The sequence below is a fragment of the Physeter macrocephalus genome, unplaced genomic scaffold (assembly GCF_002837175.3).
Source record: "Physeter macrocephalus isolate SW-GA unplaced genomic scaffold, ASM283717v5 random_355, whole genome shotgun sequence".
NCBI classification, from domain to species: domain Eukaryota; kingdom Metazoa; phylum Chordata; class Mammalia; order Artiodactyla; family Physeteridae; genus Physeter; species Physeter macrocephalus.
The window spans coordinates 45306-63232 of NW_021145624.1; the positions used below are offsets into that span (position 1 = coordinate 45306).

The 17927-nt window shown below is 54.1% G+C and overlaps 1 protein-coding gene across 1 annotated transcript in view; it reads left to right on the forward strand.

Annotated features, from left to right (window-relative positions):
* Positions 1 to 1381: 1381 nt before the first annotated feature.
* LOC114483872 (disks large-associated protein 4-like) overlaps positions 1382 to 17927 on the forward strand; it is a gene marked incomplete at its 3' end in the record, with an annotated part of 18648 nt that continues 2102 nt past the window's right edge. Inside the window, exons 1-6 of the mRNA XM_028485216.2 lie at positions 1382 to 2380; positions 5265 to 5506; positions 8189 to 8303; positions 10950 to 11000; positions 13163 to 13228; positions 14058 to 14298. Of these exons, the coding sequence (XP_028341017.2) occupies positions 1382 to 2380; positions 5265 to 5506; positions 8189 to 8303; positions 10950 to 11000; positions 13163 to 13228; positions 14058 to 14298 (1714 nt within the window). The remainder of the gene's footprint in view (positions 2381 to 5264; positions 5507 to 8188; positions 8304 to 10949; positions 11001 to 13162; positions 13229 to 14057; positions 14299 to 17927) is intronic.

Sequence of the window (17927 nt, forward strand, 5' to 3'; positions counted from 1 at the left end):
CCTCTCTGGCGCAGCCCCTCTGAGATATCCTCTGTCCCCAGTGCCCTTGTCCTCACTTGCTCTGTTCCAGCCACACCAACTCCTTGCAGATCCTCCGCACACCAGGCACACAGGCCACACCGAGCCTTGGGACTCCTCCAAGCATGACTAGTGGGGTCGAGGGCTAAAAAAGCTCGCTGACCTCCCCCTCTGCCCCATGGTACAGATGGGAAGACTGAGGCCCAGAAAGGAAAGGGACTTGCCTAAGTTTGAGACTGGCATTTCCAGGATGGTTCTGGCTGGACGGCCCATTTTACAATAGAGAAACTGAGGCACAATGGCTCCACCTACACGCCATCCTGAGGATATGCTCCTGCTATTGACTTGCTGGGAACTCTGTCCCAGGCCAGGTGTCATTGATTCATCCCAGTAGGAAAGGATGGGCTGATGGGCTTGTTGGCCTGTCTGATGGCTGCAGCCCCCAGCCTCTAGCCCAGGGGTCACACTCAGTAGACTTTTGTTGAGGACAGAGTGGGTTTTTACAGAGGGTTTACATTTGATGTAAGGATTCTTCTGCTAAAATAGAGTTGGACAGTACTGCCCTCAGACCTGGGTAAGAGGGGCCCCGGCCCCAGGCCCCACTCCTTAGAAGGCCTCTCTGGCCTTCTCTCAACCTTGTTCCCCACGAGGCAAGGAATGTTCAGGGGCCAAGGGAACATGCCCACCCAGAGCCTACATCCCCCTTTCAACCAGACTCTGCACCCTGGGCAGACCCCAGCCTGGAATTCCCTGCCCCAAAGACCCCAGGCCTGCTTCCAGGGCCAGCACAGATCCTCCCATGGTGGCCTACACTGCCAGTGGGACCAGCCCTAGGGCTGAGGGGTGGCTGTTTGGGGGGCGTGTGGAGTGAGCTGGGGGTGCACGCATGGGTGGGGCTCCTCGTGGTGAGGAACAGAGTGAGAGACAGGAGGAAAATGGAGGGCAGGCAGCTTCCCCCTGACCACATGCTGCCGTGGAATTCGGAGGAGACCAGGAAGTCTGAGTTCGAGCCTGGCTTTCCAGGTTATTGTGAAAATACGTTCGTCAAGGTAGGAGAGTAGAACATATTTTTTTTGTTTACAGTCTTGCTAGCCTGAGATGTCGCTTTTATTTATCCGTATGGTATGTGGGTCTCCATTTGTACTCGTGATTCCCGACCCACAATGTTAAGGGCAGGCCAGGAGTCTTCAGAAATCCTTCCAACCTTGAGATCTGCGGGGGTCTGGCTGACCTTCCCAGCATCCTATCCCCTCCAAATCCAGCTGACGCCTGTCTGTCTTCTCTCCCCAGATTAGCTGCTGCCCGGGAGAGGAGACCCGGGCAACCCGCTAGGGCGACGGCCCCTGCCCCGAGGGCCGGGATCATGAAAGGCCTCGGTGACAGCCGCCCCCGCCACCTGTCCGACAGCCTGGACCCACCACACGAGCCCCTGTTCGCAGGGCCTGATCGCAACCCCTACCTGCTATCGCCCACGGAGGCCTTTGCCCGCGAGGCTCGCTTCCCCGGGCAGAATGCTCTGCCGGGGGACGGGCTCTTCCCGCTCAACAACCAGCTGCCACCACCGAGCAGCACCTTCCCCCGCATCCACTACAACTCCCACTTCGAGGTGCCAGAGGAGAGCCCCTTCCCCAGCCACGCCCAGGCCACCAAGATCAACCGGCTGCCCGCCAACCTTCTGGACCAGTTTGAGAAGCAGCTGCCTATCCACCGCGATGGCTTCAGCACTCTCCAGTTCCCCCGCGGGGAGGCCAAGGCCCGGGGTGAGAGTCCTGGCCGCATCCGCCACCTGGTCCACTCAGTCCAGCGGCTCTTCTTCACCAAGGCGCCCTCCCTGGAGGGCACGGCAGGCAAGATCGGCGGCAATGGCGGCAAGAAAGGTGGCCTGGAGGACGGCAAGGGCCGGAGGGCCAAGAGCAAGGAGCGGGCCAAGGCTGGGGAGCCCAAGCGGCGCAGCCGTTCCAACATCTCGGGCTGGTGGAGCTCCGACGACAACTTGGATGGTGAGGGTGGCACCTTCCGCAGCGGTGGCCCAGCCTCTGGACTGATGACACTAGGCCGCCAGACAGAACGCAGCCAGCCACGCTACTTCACGCACGCCTACAACACCATCAGTGGGCACGTGCTCAGAGCCGCCAAGAACAACACCGCCGAGCTGACAGCCCCGCCACCTCCGCCGGCACCGCCGGCCACCTGCCCCAGCCTTGGGGTGGGCGCTGACACCAACTATGTCAAGCGGGGCTCCTGGTCCACCCTGACCCTCAGCCACGCCCATGAGGTCTGCCAGAAGACCTCAGCCACCTTGGATAAGAGCCTGCTAAAGTCCAAATCCTGCCACCAAGGTCTTGCCTACCATTACCTGCAGGTGGGTCCCTGCCAGGGTCAGGGTAGGGTGAGGGATTGTGGGGAAGGCACCAGTTGGAGGCCCAGCTCTGTCGCAGATTGACTGGGAAAGTTGTTTCACTCAGGCCTCTGTTGACTCGCCTAGGAAATGGGTGGCTGGTGGTATCTTGCTAGTAAGAGGATTCCTTCCACTGGTCATGCTCTCAGCAGACATTGATTAGGACCCTTTTGAGACCGGTCCTGAGTAGGGACCAAAACATGTCCCTTCCCTTTAGAAGAAAAATATGGAAGCTATGCCTTCTATCCCCTCCTAGGACCCATTGCATGGCATTCTGCTTGCCAGCCTCCTTCCCGGTACTGCCCCCAGACTGGGGGCTCCTTGAGGACAGGGACCATATCTGGTGCGGCTCTGTGTCCCCAGGGCCCAAGACAGGGTCTGTCATACAGGAAGTGCTCAAGAAACATGAGAGGAGAAGAGGGGTAGATGAACAGATGGACCCTTGAATGAATAGAGTGAGAAATAAATAAGACATAGTCCCGATTATCAGGATGCTGGGAGAGAAAGACACATGAACAGACATTCCTGTCAGCATGAGCGGAATGTGATGGAGATGAGCAGGGAACTGCAGGAGCCCCCGAGGCCCTAAATCAGTTTGGGGGACTAGCTTTTTTCATTCAAACACTAATGTTTATTGAGGCACTTATTATGCACCAAGGCTGCACTCCTGGAAAGTGGCAGAAGGCTCAGAGACACCTCTGCTGCTACACTTGTGCTGGGTCTCTCAAGCGCAGGGTGAGTGGCCGAGAACTGGGTGGCTCCTGGGACCAGAGCCCAAGCTGTGGGTGAAAGTTACAGGAAGTAGATTTCGGTTCACCTGCAGATGGAAGGGGCTGCTTCAGTAGGTAGTGAGTACCTCATCCTGGAGGGCGTGTCAGCACAGGCCTGGCCAGCCTTTGAGAACACATTAGATGCATTTTGAACCGGATGAACATCAAAGTCTGACCTGAGTTCTTATCATTCCATATAAAATTCCAAAGACAGTGAGACTATGGGGAGAGGAGGCTATTTTTTTCAATAGGAGGGAAATGAAATCTAGGCAGTATTGTATATATTTAAGGCTTTTGTGGCTCTCAATCTACTTCCTTAGCTTAGAAACATCAGAGGGGGTGGTGTGTGACCTAGCTCCCTCTCAAATGATATGGTTTGGTCTGATCACGTGCAAATGCTTCAGAAGCACCGTGAAACGGTGGCCCTGCAGGCCCTGGAGTGGTGCTGCCTACTTGCTCAACAGGAAGTAGGTGGGTAAGGGCTGGGGAAGCAACAGGTGTTGAGCAGGGATATACAAAGCCACCTTCCCAAGGGACAGGTGGAGGTAGGAAGGATGGACTAGCAAATGGTTTGGGGTAGAATGTGCAGGTCCTGGTGACTGGCTGGGCAGTCAGTTGGGGAGGAGGGTGTTAATGGGAAAGCTGCAGGGTGGGGGACCTGGGATGGGAATCCCAGGCAGGGACCCTCCCTCAGCCAAGAATCAGCCACTGGCAATGTGGGAACTGAGAAGAACGTGGCTCTGTGCAGGCATGGTGATTTGGGGAGTGTGGTGTGCGCTTGTGGGCATGGCAAAGAATGGGTGTGCTGTGTACACTGAGAAACGTGTGCCTGGGTGTCCGTGGTGACGTATAGACCCAGTGAAGGTGTGTGCTCTGTATGTGTTGAGGCGGGGACACGGTGAGGAGGGGCAAGTTGAGATGTGTCCACGGTGCAGTGGTGGCGGGTGTGCACGTGAGGAGGTGTGTACGCTCTGTGTTCACATCGTGCACTCACTGAGGGGAGGGCACATGATGAAGTGGCTGGGGTGCATCCTTGGGGAGAGGGGTGTGTCCTTGGGGAGAGGGGTGTGCGGGGAAAGGGTATGCTTGCTCTCTGAGGTGCATGTACATGGCACGGCGTGTTCACCCTGTGCTCGGGCTGAGGTACGTGTGAGTGCTGAGATGAGCGTACTCCGTAACGAGGTGAACATCCACTGTGTGGACATATCGGTGGGTATCAAGTGAACAAGGGTGTAGACAGTGTGTGCTGCCCCGGAGCAGCTGGCAGAGCCTGGCCTCAGAAGGGCAGGGGAGGTCCCCTCAGTTGGTTTCTGCCACTGTAACCACTGAGGACCAGGTCTGCCCTCACAGCTGTGACCTTACTTACCCTTATCACAGCCCCCTTCCACAGATGGGGTCCCTGGAGTTCAGATGGGAACACTGAGCCCTTTTTCCAGCTCACCACATGGCTGCCAGACCCCACAAAGCCCTTGTGCTCTCTGTACCTCAGTTTACTCACCTGTAGGATGAGGAATGTCGTTTGGCCCCAAAGACCTCACCTCGGTACTGATGAGCTAGGGTCCCCTGACTCATCCTCCCCCACCATCCTAGGGTCCAGGGACCTCTCTCAAACCTGCTGTTCTTATCTGGGCAGTGGATCATAAGCCATCCACTGAGATAGCAGGGGGAGTAATGGGAACACAGGGGTTGCTCAGAAGGGTAGCTGCAGTGGAAGCCATCGTGATCATTCTGTCTGGGCGGTTTTGCTGGGGCACACTCAGCCTGGGATCCACGGAGATCTGAGGCTGGAGAAGGCCACATAGTGAAGCTGCGGCAGAACTGGCTCTGGAACCCAGGTATCCTTCCCAGCCCAGGCTCTGCCCTGCTGATGGGTGCCTTTAGTGGCAGTACCCAGCACCGAAGGCCGAATTCCCCGAGGTGGGCAGCGAGGGAGCTTCAAGGTCCTGGAGATGGGGGTTCTAGCGTGCAGCTCACTCCCCAGGTGATGAGCCCGAGGCTGGGTGGCCGGCGGCGCGCTGGGGGTGTGCGCTGCCCACCCCCCGAGCCACCCTTGCTGAGGGCTGTCCGCCCATCCCCAGGTGCCCGGAGGCGGCGGCGAATGGACCACCTCGCTGCTGTCCCCGCGCGAGGCGGACTCCACGGGCGAGGGCCCCATCCCGTGCCGGCGAATGCGCAGCGGCAGCTACATCAAGGCCATGGGCGACGAGGACAGTGACGAGTCCGGCGGCAGCCCCAAGCCCTCCCCCAAGACGGCGGCGCGGCGCCAGAGCTACCTGAGGGCCACGCAGCAGTCGCTGGGAGAGCAGAGCAATCCCCGCAGGTGAGCGCACAGTCCCGCCCCCTAGAGTCGCGCCCGCAGGCCTGCCCTGCCCCCAGAAGCCCCACCGTGGGAGAGCCTCTCCGAAGTCCAAGTCCCGCCCCAGGAAGCCTCTGCTCACCAGTGAGTCCTGCCCCCTGGGAACCCCGCACCAGAAGCCCTGGCCACCTGTGAGTTCTGCTCCCTAAGGGGACCACTCCCTTAAAGTGAGCCACGCCCGCAGGCTTACCCTGCTCCAATGGGGCCCCGCCCACTTGTGAGCGCTCCTCTGGGAAAGCCTCACAGGCAAGCTTTGCCCTCTAGGTGAGCCCCTCACAGGTATGCCCCACCCCTGGGAACCTCGCCTTCCTCCTCTTCAGCCGCCCGCCCGGAGATCCCAGCCCCACAGATGAATCCTGCCCTCCAGCCTCAGACCCAGGTGAAGCCCCGCCCCCAATGATCCAGGCCCCCTAGGTGAACCCTCCTTCCGGTTAGCCCCCTTCCTGAGATCTTCGTCCTTAGGTTGGCCCCTGCACTTTGATGAGTTGACTCCGGAGAGCCCCGCCATTTGGTGAACCCACCCCATAAGCCCCCCACAGTTAAGTCCTGGCCACACAGGTGAGCCTTATCCTTTGGTAAATCATAAGGGGAGTCTCTCCGGAGTGATTGGCCCAGGTAAAGCCTACCCACGGGAGCTACATCCCCAGATGATTTCCACTCATACAGGGGAACTGCCCCAGGAGACCCTCTTCTTCAGGTTAGAGAACCCTGCCCTTAGTGAGCCCACCCCTTGTGCCAGCACTGCCCAGGGAAGGCCAGAGCCCCCTCTGCCAGTGCCCCTGTAATTGACCCCTGCGTTGAGCTCCGAGACTGGGGATGAGGGAGGATCCTGAAGTCAAAGGGAGATAGGCAGCCTTCACCTGTCCCATCACCCGGCCTGGCATTCCACCAATGGAGCCCCATCCTGTTGCTTTAAGGCTGGAAAGAGTTAGTGATAGTGTGGAAAATGAAACACGTGCACACAGGAAGCAACAATTAACATGTTAGAGAGAGAAGTGAGCCTTTCACATGCAGAAGTCACGTGGGGATTAGAACAGAAAAGAATGAGTGCAAAACAGGTGAAAGTTGGTATAGGTGATTCGGAACCCACTGAGGAAGAGAAACAAAAGCAAGTCAGAAACAGACAAAGGACTTGGAAGAGTTAAAGGAAACAAGCTTAGTCCTAGCTCTTCTACTCCTGGGGTCAAGAGCCAAAGCTCCACTGGAGGAGGTAGCCTGGGAGGACTGCAGCAGAGGGGATAGAGCAGGGCAGGTGACAGTAGACTGAGGCAGGGAGTCTCATTGGCTGGGACAGAGGCAGGGAATGGCCTCCAGGTGGGAATTCAGGACGCCACCAGCCATTCCTAGGTCTCACCCTCTCTGAGCCTCAGTTTCCCTAGCTTTAAGTGAAGGGGGCTGAGCTAGATGATCTCTAAGACCCCTTTTGCTCCTGAGATCCTGCAATTCCTTGAATGACCTGTGGGCATGGAGGTGGGAGAGGTGGGTGGGCAGGATCAGGGCCCAGGCCTTGAATGAGAGGGAATTGATAATAGTAGTACAGGCATACCTCAGACCACCACAATAAAGTGGATATGGCAATAAGGTGAGTCACACGAAATTTTTTTGTTTTCTAGTGCATGTAAAAGTTATGTTTACACTACAGTCTAAGTGTGCAATAACATTATGTCTTTTAAAAAGTACATACCTTAATTTTAAAATGCTTTATTGCTGAAAAATGCTAACCATCACCTGACAGCTCCGGGTTGCCACAAACCTTCAATTTGTTAAAAAGAAAAGAAAAACAAAAAAAAGAATATCTGCAGAATGCCGTAAAGTGAAGTGCAATAAAAAGAGTATTCCTGTAGTAACAGTAATGGGAGCCATCTGTTAGCCCTTGCTGCGCTCTGGGCTCTATGCCTGCCCCAGTGCCCTTGAATCTGCATCACTGAAACCTCCTTACAGCCCCAGCAGGCAGGCACAGTGACATCCCCCACTTTATAGGTGAGGAAACTGAGACTTAAGGGGTGACGACTGGCCCAGGGTCACCCAGTGAGGAAGCTGGATTCCAATCCAGGTTTGTCTATGTCAAGGCCCTGAGCTGTTGGCGGCTTGGACCTTATTTCCAGAGCGGGGGAGTTCGGGAGGGGGAGGCCCAGGGTCAGGTAGATGTGAGAAAGATTGAAGAGCCAGGGTTATGGGGAGAAGGGGTGAGCCTTCAGGGGCCTGGTGGAGGCTACCTGGACATTGTGTCAAAACTGATGACCTTTGGGCAGCCCTGGCCAGAGGTCAAGGCTGTAGGCCTTGACCCATCTCCTCTGTCCAGCCCCTGGAATTGCCCCGGGCCTGCAGAGGAGGGGGCTGTAGAATTGAGCTGGTGTGGCCCACCCCTGGTTTGAAACAGTCAAGAGCAAGCTTGTGCTGCCACCTCATGGTTGCAGTGGACATAACAGGTGAGGGCCACCGGCACCCTCCCGACTCACAAGGCCTCCAAAAGCTGGGAGCAGCTCTCCTCTTGCTCATCACCCCCCATACTACCCGGGATGGCAGTGACTTCCATTTTACCCTCTGCCACTGGGTAACCTTGGCCCGTTTTTCCCCCTCTGGGCCTCAGTTTCCCATGCTGAACAAAGGGTGGGCTGAGCCCCATCTGCTCCCCATCCCCACCAGGAGTCTGGACCGCCTGGATTCAGTGGACATGCTGCTGCCCTCCAAGTGTCCGAGCTGGGAGGAGGACTACAACCCCGTCAGCGACAGCCTCAACGACTCCAGTTGCATCAGCCAGGTAAGGGTGGCAGGCAGCCACCGGTGGGCTTGGGAGAACCCCAGCTCCCACCCAGGAAAAGGACAGACGTCCAGGTCCAGCCTCTGTTGAGTGGTCCCTGAATGTCTGCCCTGTGCTTCTGTTCGGTCTTTGTTCCTGAAGTTGCCGGTGTGTGTCTCTTCCCCACTGACTGTCCTGTGGCTGGAGAGCAGTCACAGGGCCTCACATTGATGGCCTAAGCTGTGGGCCCAGAGGAAGGGGCCGTACCACACTGCCTTAGACCCAGCAGCCCTGAGGATAGGGTACTGGAGACCTGGGTCTGAGTCCCAGTCTTGTCACTGACAATATGAACCCAGGACAAAACACCCACTCCCTGAGCCTCAGTTTCCTGATTTACCACCGGAGGGTGATATTTCAAAGGGTTGTGAGGAATCAATGAGATAACAAACATAATGTGCTCAGCAAAGGGTGGCTCATTTGATGGTTAGCATTGTCATCTTGCTGTGTGACTTCGGGCAAGTTGCTTCTCCACTCTGGACCTTCATGTCCCACCTGATCAATGGATAGTTGGACTTCCAGGGCCCAGCCAGCTCTGCCACTAACAGCGGTAAACACGCTGTACTATACTATTAATTCTCTCAACCATCAGCTAGCTCCTTGATCCCTCACAGCCACCCCCAGAGGAGGCCTTATCATCCATATCCCCATTTCATAGATGAGGAAACTGAGGCCCAGTTAGGTGGGGTCACAACAGCTAGGAAGAGGCAAAGCTGGGCAGAGATCTAGGGCTGTCAGACCCAGACCTGGATCTCAGCCCCTACCGTGTTGTAAACAGTACTTTACAGTTTGCAAAGGGACGACCAGTCAAGGCTTGAGGGCTCCCCCCATGGTGTGGATGAGGAGACGAGGCCCAGAGAGGGCAGACATCTGCCAGTAGTAGCACAGTGAGGCAGTAGAGGCAGCCAGCTGCAGACCCAGCCACCTCTCTGGGCAGAAACAGGCCCCAGGTCCCACTGTGTGCAGCCCCACGGCCTGGGCTAACGGACTGCTTAGAACTTTCGGATCCCAGCTCCCCACCACCCCATATTCCTGGCCCGGCCAAGCCCGCCCCAGCCCCCATCCTCAGCACTGTCGTTCCCACGCTCCAAGGAGACTGACCTCAGATGTGGGGAGAGGGAGAGCCCCCCACCCCCGGCCAGGGGACCCTCCCCCCTACCATCCTCATCCAGGCCCCACCAAGTCTCACCTGCACCGTTGTCCTGGCCTCCGTGCCTGCCACCCCCAATCTATTCTTAGCGGCCAGAGGGAGCTTGTAAAAGACAGAAGTCAAATCACGTCACCTGCTCCGAAGCCTCCCATGGCTCCCGCCTCACCCTAGTGAAAGCCAGACCTGTGATGCCCGGCCTCCCTCTCAGATGTGCTCCCCGACAGAGCACAGAGATGTGCTCTGCCACTGACTCTGCTCCAGCCATTCTGGCCCCCTTTTGCTCCTCACACACCTCATTCCTGCCCCAGGCCCCCTGCATTTGCTCCTGCCTCTCCCAGGAGCATCTGCTCTCAGATCTTTGCACAGCTGGTTCTTCTCCGTGTCCCAGGTCTTGGCTCAAATGTCACCTCAGAGGGACCTGCCCTATCACTTGCCTCAGGGGGTCCCCGGGCCCCTGTTTCCTTACTCTGCTTAATTTTCTTGACAGCACTTCTCACTCTCTGGAATTACACTTGTTAGTTGATGTCTGTTTCACTCTTAAGACTGGGAGTTCCCTACAGACGGGGACCTTGCTGTCTTGTCCCCACAGAGTCCCCAGCACATGGCACAGGGCACGTAGGTTTGCTGAATGGACGGCGTCCCTCCCTGTCTCTCCCATCCTGCCTGTTCTCTCATCCCTCAGTCTCCCTGTCGGTCTGTGTCTGTCTCCCTCTGTTTTTCTCTCCCCTCATTCACATTTTTCTCTGATTCTCTCCAGTGTGTCTCATTTCCATGTTTCTCTCTGGGTCTGTCTGTCTCTCTCACACCCACCGTCTCTATCCTCTGCCTGGCCCTGACACCTGGAACAATTTTGTCCTTTGGCTACACGAAAAGGTACACGGAATCAGCCAGGCTGGGGACCCCAGCAGGTCTCTCCCACTACCCCCTGCCCAGCCCCAGCTCTCCCCTAGCCCAGGGTCCTCTGAACCCCCAAACCCTCATTCCGTGAAGCTTGAGTGACCTGAGCCACATATGTCGCCCCAAAGTCAGAGATGTCCAGTTCTATCTGTGTCTCTGAGGCCTCAACTCCTGCCAGAAGAAGCCCTGCTCCCACCAGGCACTGGACTGTGTAAGCCCTGACCAGGGAAGAGAAGTCTCTGGGCTCTGTCCCTAATCTGTACATCCTGGGGGCTGCCTGCCCAGGTGAGAGGCAGCAGACAGGACATCCATGGTCCCAGAAGCCAACCCAAGAGAAAGACTTATAAACAGCAGATTACAAGTCTTCAACAACCCCCAGCCCCAGAAGGAGTGAGCCTCCCACCCCTGGAGGAAGCCAAGACCCCCCAGCAACTGAGCCTCAGCCAGTCTGGAGAGGAGGTTAGACCAGCCAGCCACAAGTTCTCTTGCAGCCGGGCCCGAATACCCAACCCTAGCCCCCAGCCTCGGTCTCCCCATAACCCTCCCCCATCTCTTTCCTGCAGATTTTTGGACAGGCCTCCCTGATCCCCCAGTTGTTTGGCCACGAGCAGCAGGTCAGTATGTTTGCCATTCTCTTGTCCCCCAATCCCAGAGGCCAGGGCTGGGTCTCAGGCACCTCAGTGGTCCTGGCCCCTGAGCCGGGCAGGTGCAAGCAGAGCCAGCACCAGGAAAGCCCCCTCCAGTGGAGATGGTGTCAGGGATCACGTTGGTGCCTGGACCTTCCACTCTTTGGCCCTATCGCTTCACTTCTCTGTGTCTCAGTTTCCTCTTCTCAAAAATGGAAAAGAATGGGCTAGGCTCTATGGATGGGACAAGAATAACCCCAGGATATTGGCATAACATTGTAAATCAACGATACTTGGATTTTAAAAATGTTTTTTGAAATAATAACCCCAAGATAAAGGAAGGTGTACCCTGAGAGCTTCTAGCTCCCTCCTTCCTCTCATCCCCCAAAGCCTGGGAAAGGCCTGGGGAGACTGTTCCATTTGGACAGATCAGGGGCTGGGGGCATTGGCCTTCACATCGCAGCCCCCAGATCCCCTGACTTATCTCCTTTCTTGGGTTCCAACAAGACCTTTAAGGATGTTAGGGTTCTGGAATGAATGCAGAGACTTTTCAAGCTTACCAAAGGTGGTGAAGACGACGCCAGTCCTGGCACTGTCTGCCTGTCCTAAGGGTGCCCCATCCCACACACACCTGCCCATGGAGGTGGTCCTCTCCTCCCTCCCAGGCCCCAGCCCCGAGGCCAGATAGAGAGGCAGGGAAGGTGCTCTGGGCCCAAGTCCTCATTGTGGCCAGGAGTGGCAAGGGACTGATCCAAGGCCACACGGCCTACAGGGCAGAACTCTGACTGGCTCCACATCTCCTGATTCCAGCCACGAATGCCTCATGTGCCTCCCACCTTCATATCATAATTCTTCTTCAGCACATTGTTGCAGAGGGTCTTTGGGGAGCCCACAGTGGGCCGGGTGACCTCTTCCTTCCTTCAATAGCCTCATGATAAGGGTGTGATGTGTTCACATATAAAACCCCCAGGGCAGTTCCCTGCACATAGTATGTCCTCAGTGATATACATACCAAAAGCACTAACCAGCTGGCCTCTCCCTGGGAGCTTGGGAGCATCTTAACCGACACTGACAAATCTTTGCACTTGCCCCACACAAAGTTGCCTGTAATAACAGGTACCAGTTATCAGGTGCTTAGTTTTCCAACTCTATTCGAAGCATGTGATTATGAATGATCTCATTTCATCTTGACCACAATCCTGTGAAATCTGGTCTCTAATTAGCCCCCATTTTGTAGACGGGGAAACTGAGGCACAGAGCAGTTAAGTGACTTGCCCGTATTCCTCTTGTGAGAAAATGATGGAGCCGGGAATGAAACTCTGGCAGTCTAGCTCCAGAGGTGGGCCATTACCCTGCAATCCCTAATCAAGACCTCATGGCCCTTGGGAATCACAAGGGCCTCTCAGTATACCTCAGTTTGCAGCTTTGGAGGATAAACACCTATCTCTTTAATACCTTCTCCAAGTGAATTTTGGGTATGTCACATGGCCTACATTTTAATTTATCAGTGCTGTCTGATACAATTTTCTGTGATGATTGGAAGTGTTCTATAATCCACGCTGTCCAGTAAGGTAACATGAGCAAGTGAAATGTGGCTAGTGTGACTAAGGAACTGAATTTTGTTTATTTTAATTAATTTAAACCTAAATAGCCACGCATGGTTAGTTGCTACCATATTGAACAGAGCAAATTTAGACCTTTCCAAACACATACTCCAAATTGGGTAATGATCAGGAATTCCCTGGCAGTCCAGTGTTCAGGACTCCGCGCTCTCACTGCCGAGGGCCCAGGTTCAATCCCTGGTCGGGGAACTAAGATACCACAAGCCGCGTGGTGCAGCCAGAAAAAAAAAAAAAAAATTGGGTGATGATCCATCCAGTCGTTTTACCTGATGCAGTGCCAGACGAGTCCACAGGCATTCTATTCCATTTAGATAGGGAAACACTGATCCAGAGGATAGTGCTGTCCTGCCTGAGGTCACAGAGCCAGGTCCAGGGCACAGTGGCCCCATATCCAGCTTCATCTTTTCCTCCACATGGTGCTCAGTCAACTTTTGCCCCCTCCCGTGTAGCCCAGGTGTCTTCCCGGACCCCCACCCGGTGTCCGTCTTTAGCCAGCTGACTCCTCAGCTTATGCTCTGTGATCCCCAGGTACCAAGATGGCCTGAGACATGGGTCAGACAGACCCTTCCAGAACCCTTGGAGAGTGTATGTATGGTGAGCCCCCTCTACGCTCACACCCCCAGCTGCAGATTTGTAGGATCTTGTCTCTAGCGGGACACTTAGAAACCATCCAGATGAGGTTGAACTAGATGTGAGATGGCAAATAGCATATGTAGCTCCATTCTCCATACTGCCCGTGGCAGATGTGACTAATCAATCCTCACTGCCACTACCCTCATTCCAGTATTATTTTCTCTCACCAGACTATTGCATCAGCTTCATCTCTGACCTCTGCCTCCATTCCAGACCCTATATCCAACATCAATTCTGTACACCAGGGCTAGATTAATCTTCCTTAAATATACATTTGGAGTATTGATTCTGCTGCTTCCTCACTGGGTACAACTGGCAAGTATCTTCCTCTCAGTAGCCCTCAGTTTCTTTGCTTATAAAAATGAAGGAATTGGACCATAAAATGGTAAATATCTAGCACACCTACTGCCACCTCCCCATTCCAACACTCAGGGCAGACGTTACTGATTATAGCCTTCTTTCTGGCTGAATTCAGATATGACCTCAAAATCTATTAGTTAATCAGTCTGGACACACAAGATAGAACCTAGCTAACATCCTAGAAAGTATGTTTAATAGTTTCTCCTCCATTGTAGAGATGGGAAAATTGAGGCCCAAAGAGGTGAGAGAGTCTGTCTATTTCTTAAGGGCTCCATCTGCCCATTCCCGTGTCCTGAGTGAGACGGGAGCAGGAGGGTGGGCCAAGTTGAGGCCCCACAGACTCCAGCTCTGCAGCTGAGCCGACCACCAAGCACTCCATCCCTCCCCAGTGGGCACAGCTGGCCCCTGATGCCTGCTTTTGCCCTGACAGGTACGGGAGGCAGATCTGAGCGACCAGTATGAGGCAGCCTGCGAGTCGGCCTGCAGTGAAGCAGAGTCGACCGCGGCGGAGGCTCTAGACTTGCCGCTGCCCAGCTACTTCCGCTCCCGCAGCCACAGCTACCTGCGCGCCATCCAGGCGGGCTGCTCGCAGGAGGAGGACAGTGTTTCCCTGCAGTCCCTTTCCCCCCCTCCCAGCACTGGCAGCCTCAGCAATAGTCGCACGCTTCCGAGTGAGTACCGAGATGGGGGACCCTTGGGACCGTTCCTGGTGGACCGGAGGTGGGGAGGAATCCATGGTTGGTGAGCTAGGATTGGAGGGGTGGCTAGCAAAAGCAGGAGGCCTTGGGGCTGAACTTCCCACCAACTGGTGAACTGGAGCTCAAATGGCAGCAGCGGCGGGGGTGGGGGTGCTGTCACAGAGGCAGATGTCAGCACTGGGGGTGGGGTGAGAGGGTCGTGAGGGCTGGAGCTTGTGAGATACTTGGTTGCCCCTGACTCTCTAGACCCTGGCTCTTACTGAAGCCCTACTTACCTGTTTGGATTAGTTCAGGTAGGCAAACCTGTGGGGAGGGTGGGCCCCTGCAGGGAAGAGGATGGGATCTGCATTGAGCCTTCTCAAAGGGGTGGGTTTGCAGGTTTCTCTCATATTCACAGTCAGGGACAACCTATCCTTTCTGATACTTGTTCTAAGTTCTCTGACAATAACCCAGGCACGATCAGAGAAAAAGGGGACCCTGTGTCCCAGAGCAAGCCATGACCATCAAGACCCAGGAAGATCATAGCACAATTTCTGGCTTAGTAGAGAGAACTTTGATCTCACTCTGACTAGAGAGTTTTCCTCCCTGAGCCTCAGTTTCCCCATGTATAAACTGAGGCATAAGCCAGACCCCAGAGAGCTCTCGGGGGAGATGAAATAAGGCTGTGCCTGGAGAGGTTTAGGCGGGCGCTTGCACATGGTAGGAGCTGACAAGTGTAGCTGTTATTACTGGTTCTCAGACTTGACTCTGAGCCTCCTGACGATCAAAGGCATTGAGGTTGGATTATTGTAGGAAAACACACATGTTTCAAGCGCTCAATTGGTGTTTGATATAAATAAATGAGCCTGAATCTTATGGATCTTTTATACACAAGAAACCAGCTTATTGACTGAATGAACTGCAAAGGCCAGGGGCAGAGCAAGAAACCACTTTGTTTCACTATTGCCTTTCAAAGCATGGCTGATATCTGGGCAGATCCCCGAGCTTTTCCAGTCATTTTTAGACCTTAAGGAACAGTCTCATTTTCAGGTATTGAGAGTCTGGTCTCATTTCAAAACATCAGTCTCATCTACTTCAGACCTCATGCACCTGCAGCTACGGCCTGACTGGGCTCAGAAGCCCACAGTGGGGAGCTGGGCTTGGTGGTCAGTGTCTTCTCTGTTCCTTGTTCATCAGTGGCCATTTCTGGTTCCTCCAGGCGGGAGGGGAAGGTCGCTAGTGCAGATGTCATCTGGCATCAGGAGTATCTGTGTGACAGATGCCACTTGCTAGCTCTTTCTCTTAGGTGGTGCTTTCAGAGTTTCTCCTATCTTGCAGGGCCCTTGTGGTGTCTTCTTTCCTAGCATGGGCAATCCCCCTCCAGGCCACTGCTTCTTATTCTGCCTCAGCTTCTCCAACCAGTGGTCCCCCTCCTCCGCACTCAGCCTCTTTTTGCCAGGGGACCTGTCCCTGCCAGGCAGGCATCTTGGGCAGACTCCTCTGATGACAACTCCAGCCCTACTGTCTCCCTCAGCTCCCACTTAACCCATGTGAAAATGAGGCCTGTGCCTTGCAGAACTCTGAAAGTATAGGCTGGTCTGCTACAGCCTTCCTTCTAGACCTGCTGTCACAGCTAAGCCTGCCAGCCTCTCCACATTAGAAGTCTCCAAAGCAGGTGTCGGGGTCCAGTTTCTTTGGCCTCCAAATCCCGGGTATCCCTGCCAGGCTCTCCCAGGCACTCTGTTACAGTCTTATAAGAGTCTCAGGTAAAGGATCAGATTCCCTACATCATCAGGCCCAAGGAAAGTTCTCTAAGCAGGAGGTGGGTCTGGGGAATCAGATAGCACGTCAACAATTGTCTTCAAATAAACCTTCACTCATCAATCTCCCCCGACCCCAATCACTCATGAATGGACTGAAGATGGGTGATGGGCTACATGTCCCAGAACTGTCTGGGTCCCTGTATTGGTCAGCTATTGCTACAACAGTGCTGCAAAGCAAACAACTACAAAATCAGTGTAATACAACAAGTAACATTTATTTCTTGCGCCCAAGTTTGTGGGTCAGCTGGAATGGCTCTGCTCCGCATGCTTCTCACCCTCCTCCTGGGACCAAAGGGTCCTCCTAGGAGCAGTGGCTTTAGCAGGGCATGTTCTTCTCATGTTGATGGCAGAAGCACAGAGAGCAAGCCTAACTACACAGGCACATTTCAAGGTCCCTGCTTGCATAATATCTGCTAAAATCCTATTAGTTAGAGGAAGTCATAGCTCAAAAACAAGGGATGGAGAACTATCCTCCCACCGTGTGGACAGAGGAAGGGGTGAAGAATCAGGGTCAGTAATTCAATTTACTGTGGTCCACTTTCTTGGCCACATTTATTCGTGTCCCTCTCACAGAAAATACCCTTATCCCGAAGATCCTGAAAAGACTCATCCAATCATAACATCAGGATCTCATGGTACACCTGAAACTAATATAATATTGTAAATCAACTCTCCTTGAGTAATAAATAAATACATAAATACATGCATACATACATACATAAATTTTTTTAAAAGGAGAAAACATCTCACGATCTGTGTCAGATATGGATGTGGCTCCTCTTGATCAAGCAACCTAAAATCTAAAATTAAAAAAAAAAAAGATATCTACCTCCCACCTCCCAACCCCCCCGACACACACCCAGCATACATTGGTAAAATAGGGACAGAGTGACTGCAGTCCACACACCTGTTCAGAAAGAGGGAGAAGGGGTTCAGAGACTTACTGATCCATGGCCATTCTGAAGTCCTTCTGGGCAAATACTCTGGGAAAGGGAATGTCTCTTGGCTAGGCCCAAGCTCTATGCTCTGGGGTTGATTCCCTAAGCCATGGTTTTCCGTAGCTCTTGGCTCTGCTCTCTGAAAGCCCTTCCTTTTCCATTAGCGTTGTTGGCCATGTCTAAAGACAGCATTGGAGAATAGGCCTTTGGGTAGCCAAGAGCCTTCTTTGTCTGCTTCCTGCCTGAAGAAAGTTAGGGACCCAGATGTCTTTTTACATCTTGAGTGATCTCAGTCCCTGGAGCCTAAGCCGATCGTAGTTTTGGCCACACCCCTCCCTCAAACATTTTATGGGTTTTCTATGTATTTGATTCCACTTAACCCCATGTACCAAAAAGCACACCCACAATTATTTTTGAGTCATGTCAGTCTCTCTCGACTCAATTATGATGACTTTGGGTGCATCAGGCTTCTGTGGGGCCATGCTCTTAAGCTTTCTAGAAGCTCTTTTGAGCAGCTGAGAGCATCTACTGAATGGTACCTTATTATTTTAGAGTATTAATAAAAGATGTTGTAACCACATCCTCGATTTGATCTGGCCCACATGCTGTATCTTAAGGCCATGATCTTGGTCTGATCTTTGTCCCCAGGCTGTATATTAATTTGAAACTGATTTACTGGCTGGAGAAGCTGGAGTTGACTGATCTCTTGTCCAACTCAGCAAGTTCTGGGCTCTCTGTATTCCCTCTAAACACTCCCTGTGACACTCCCTATTTCTTTTTTTTTTTTTTTTTTTTTGTGGTATGTGGGCCTTCCTCTGTTGTGGCCTCTCCCGTTGCGGAGCACAGGCTCCGGACGCGCAGG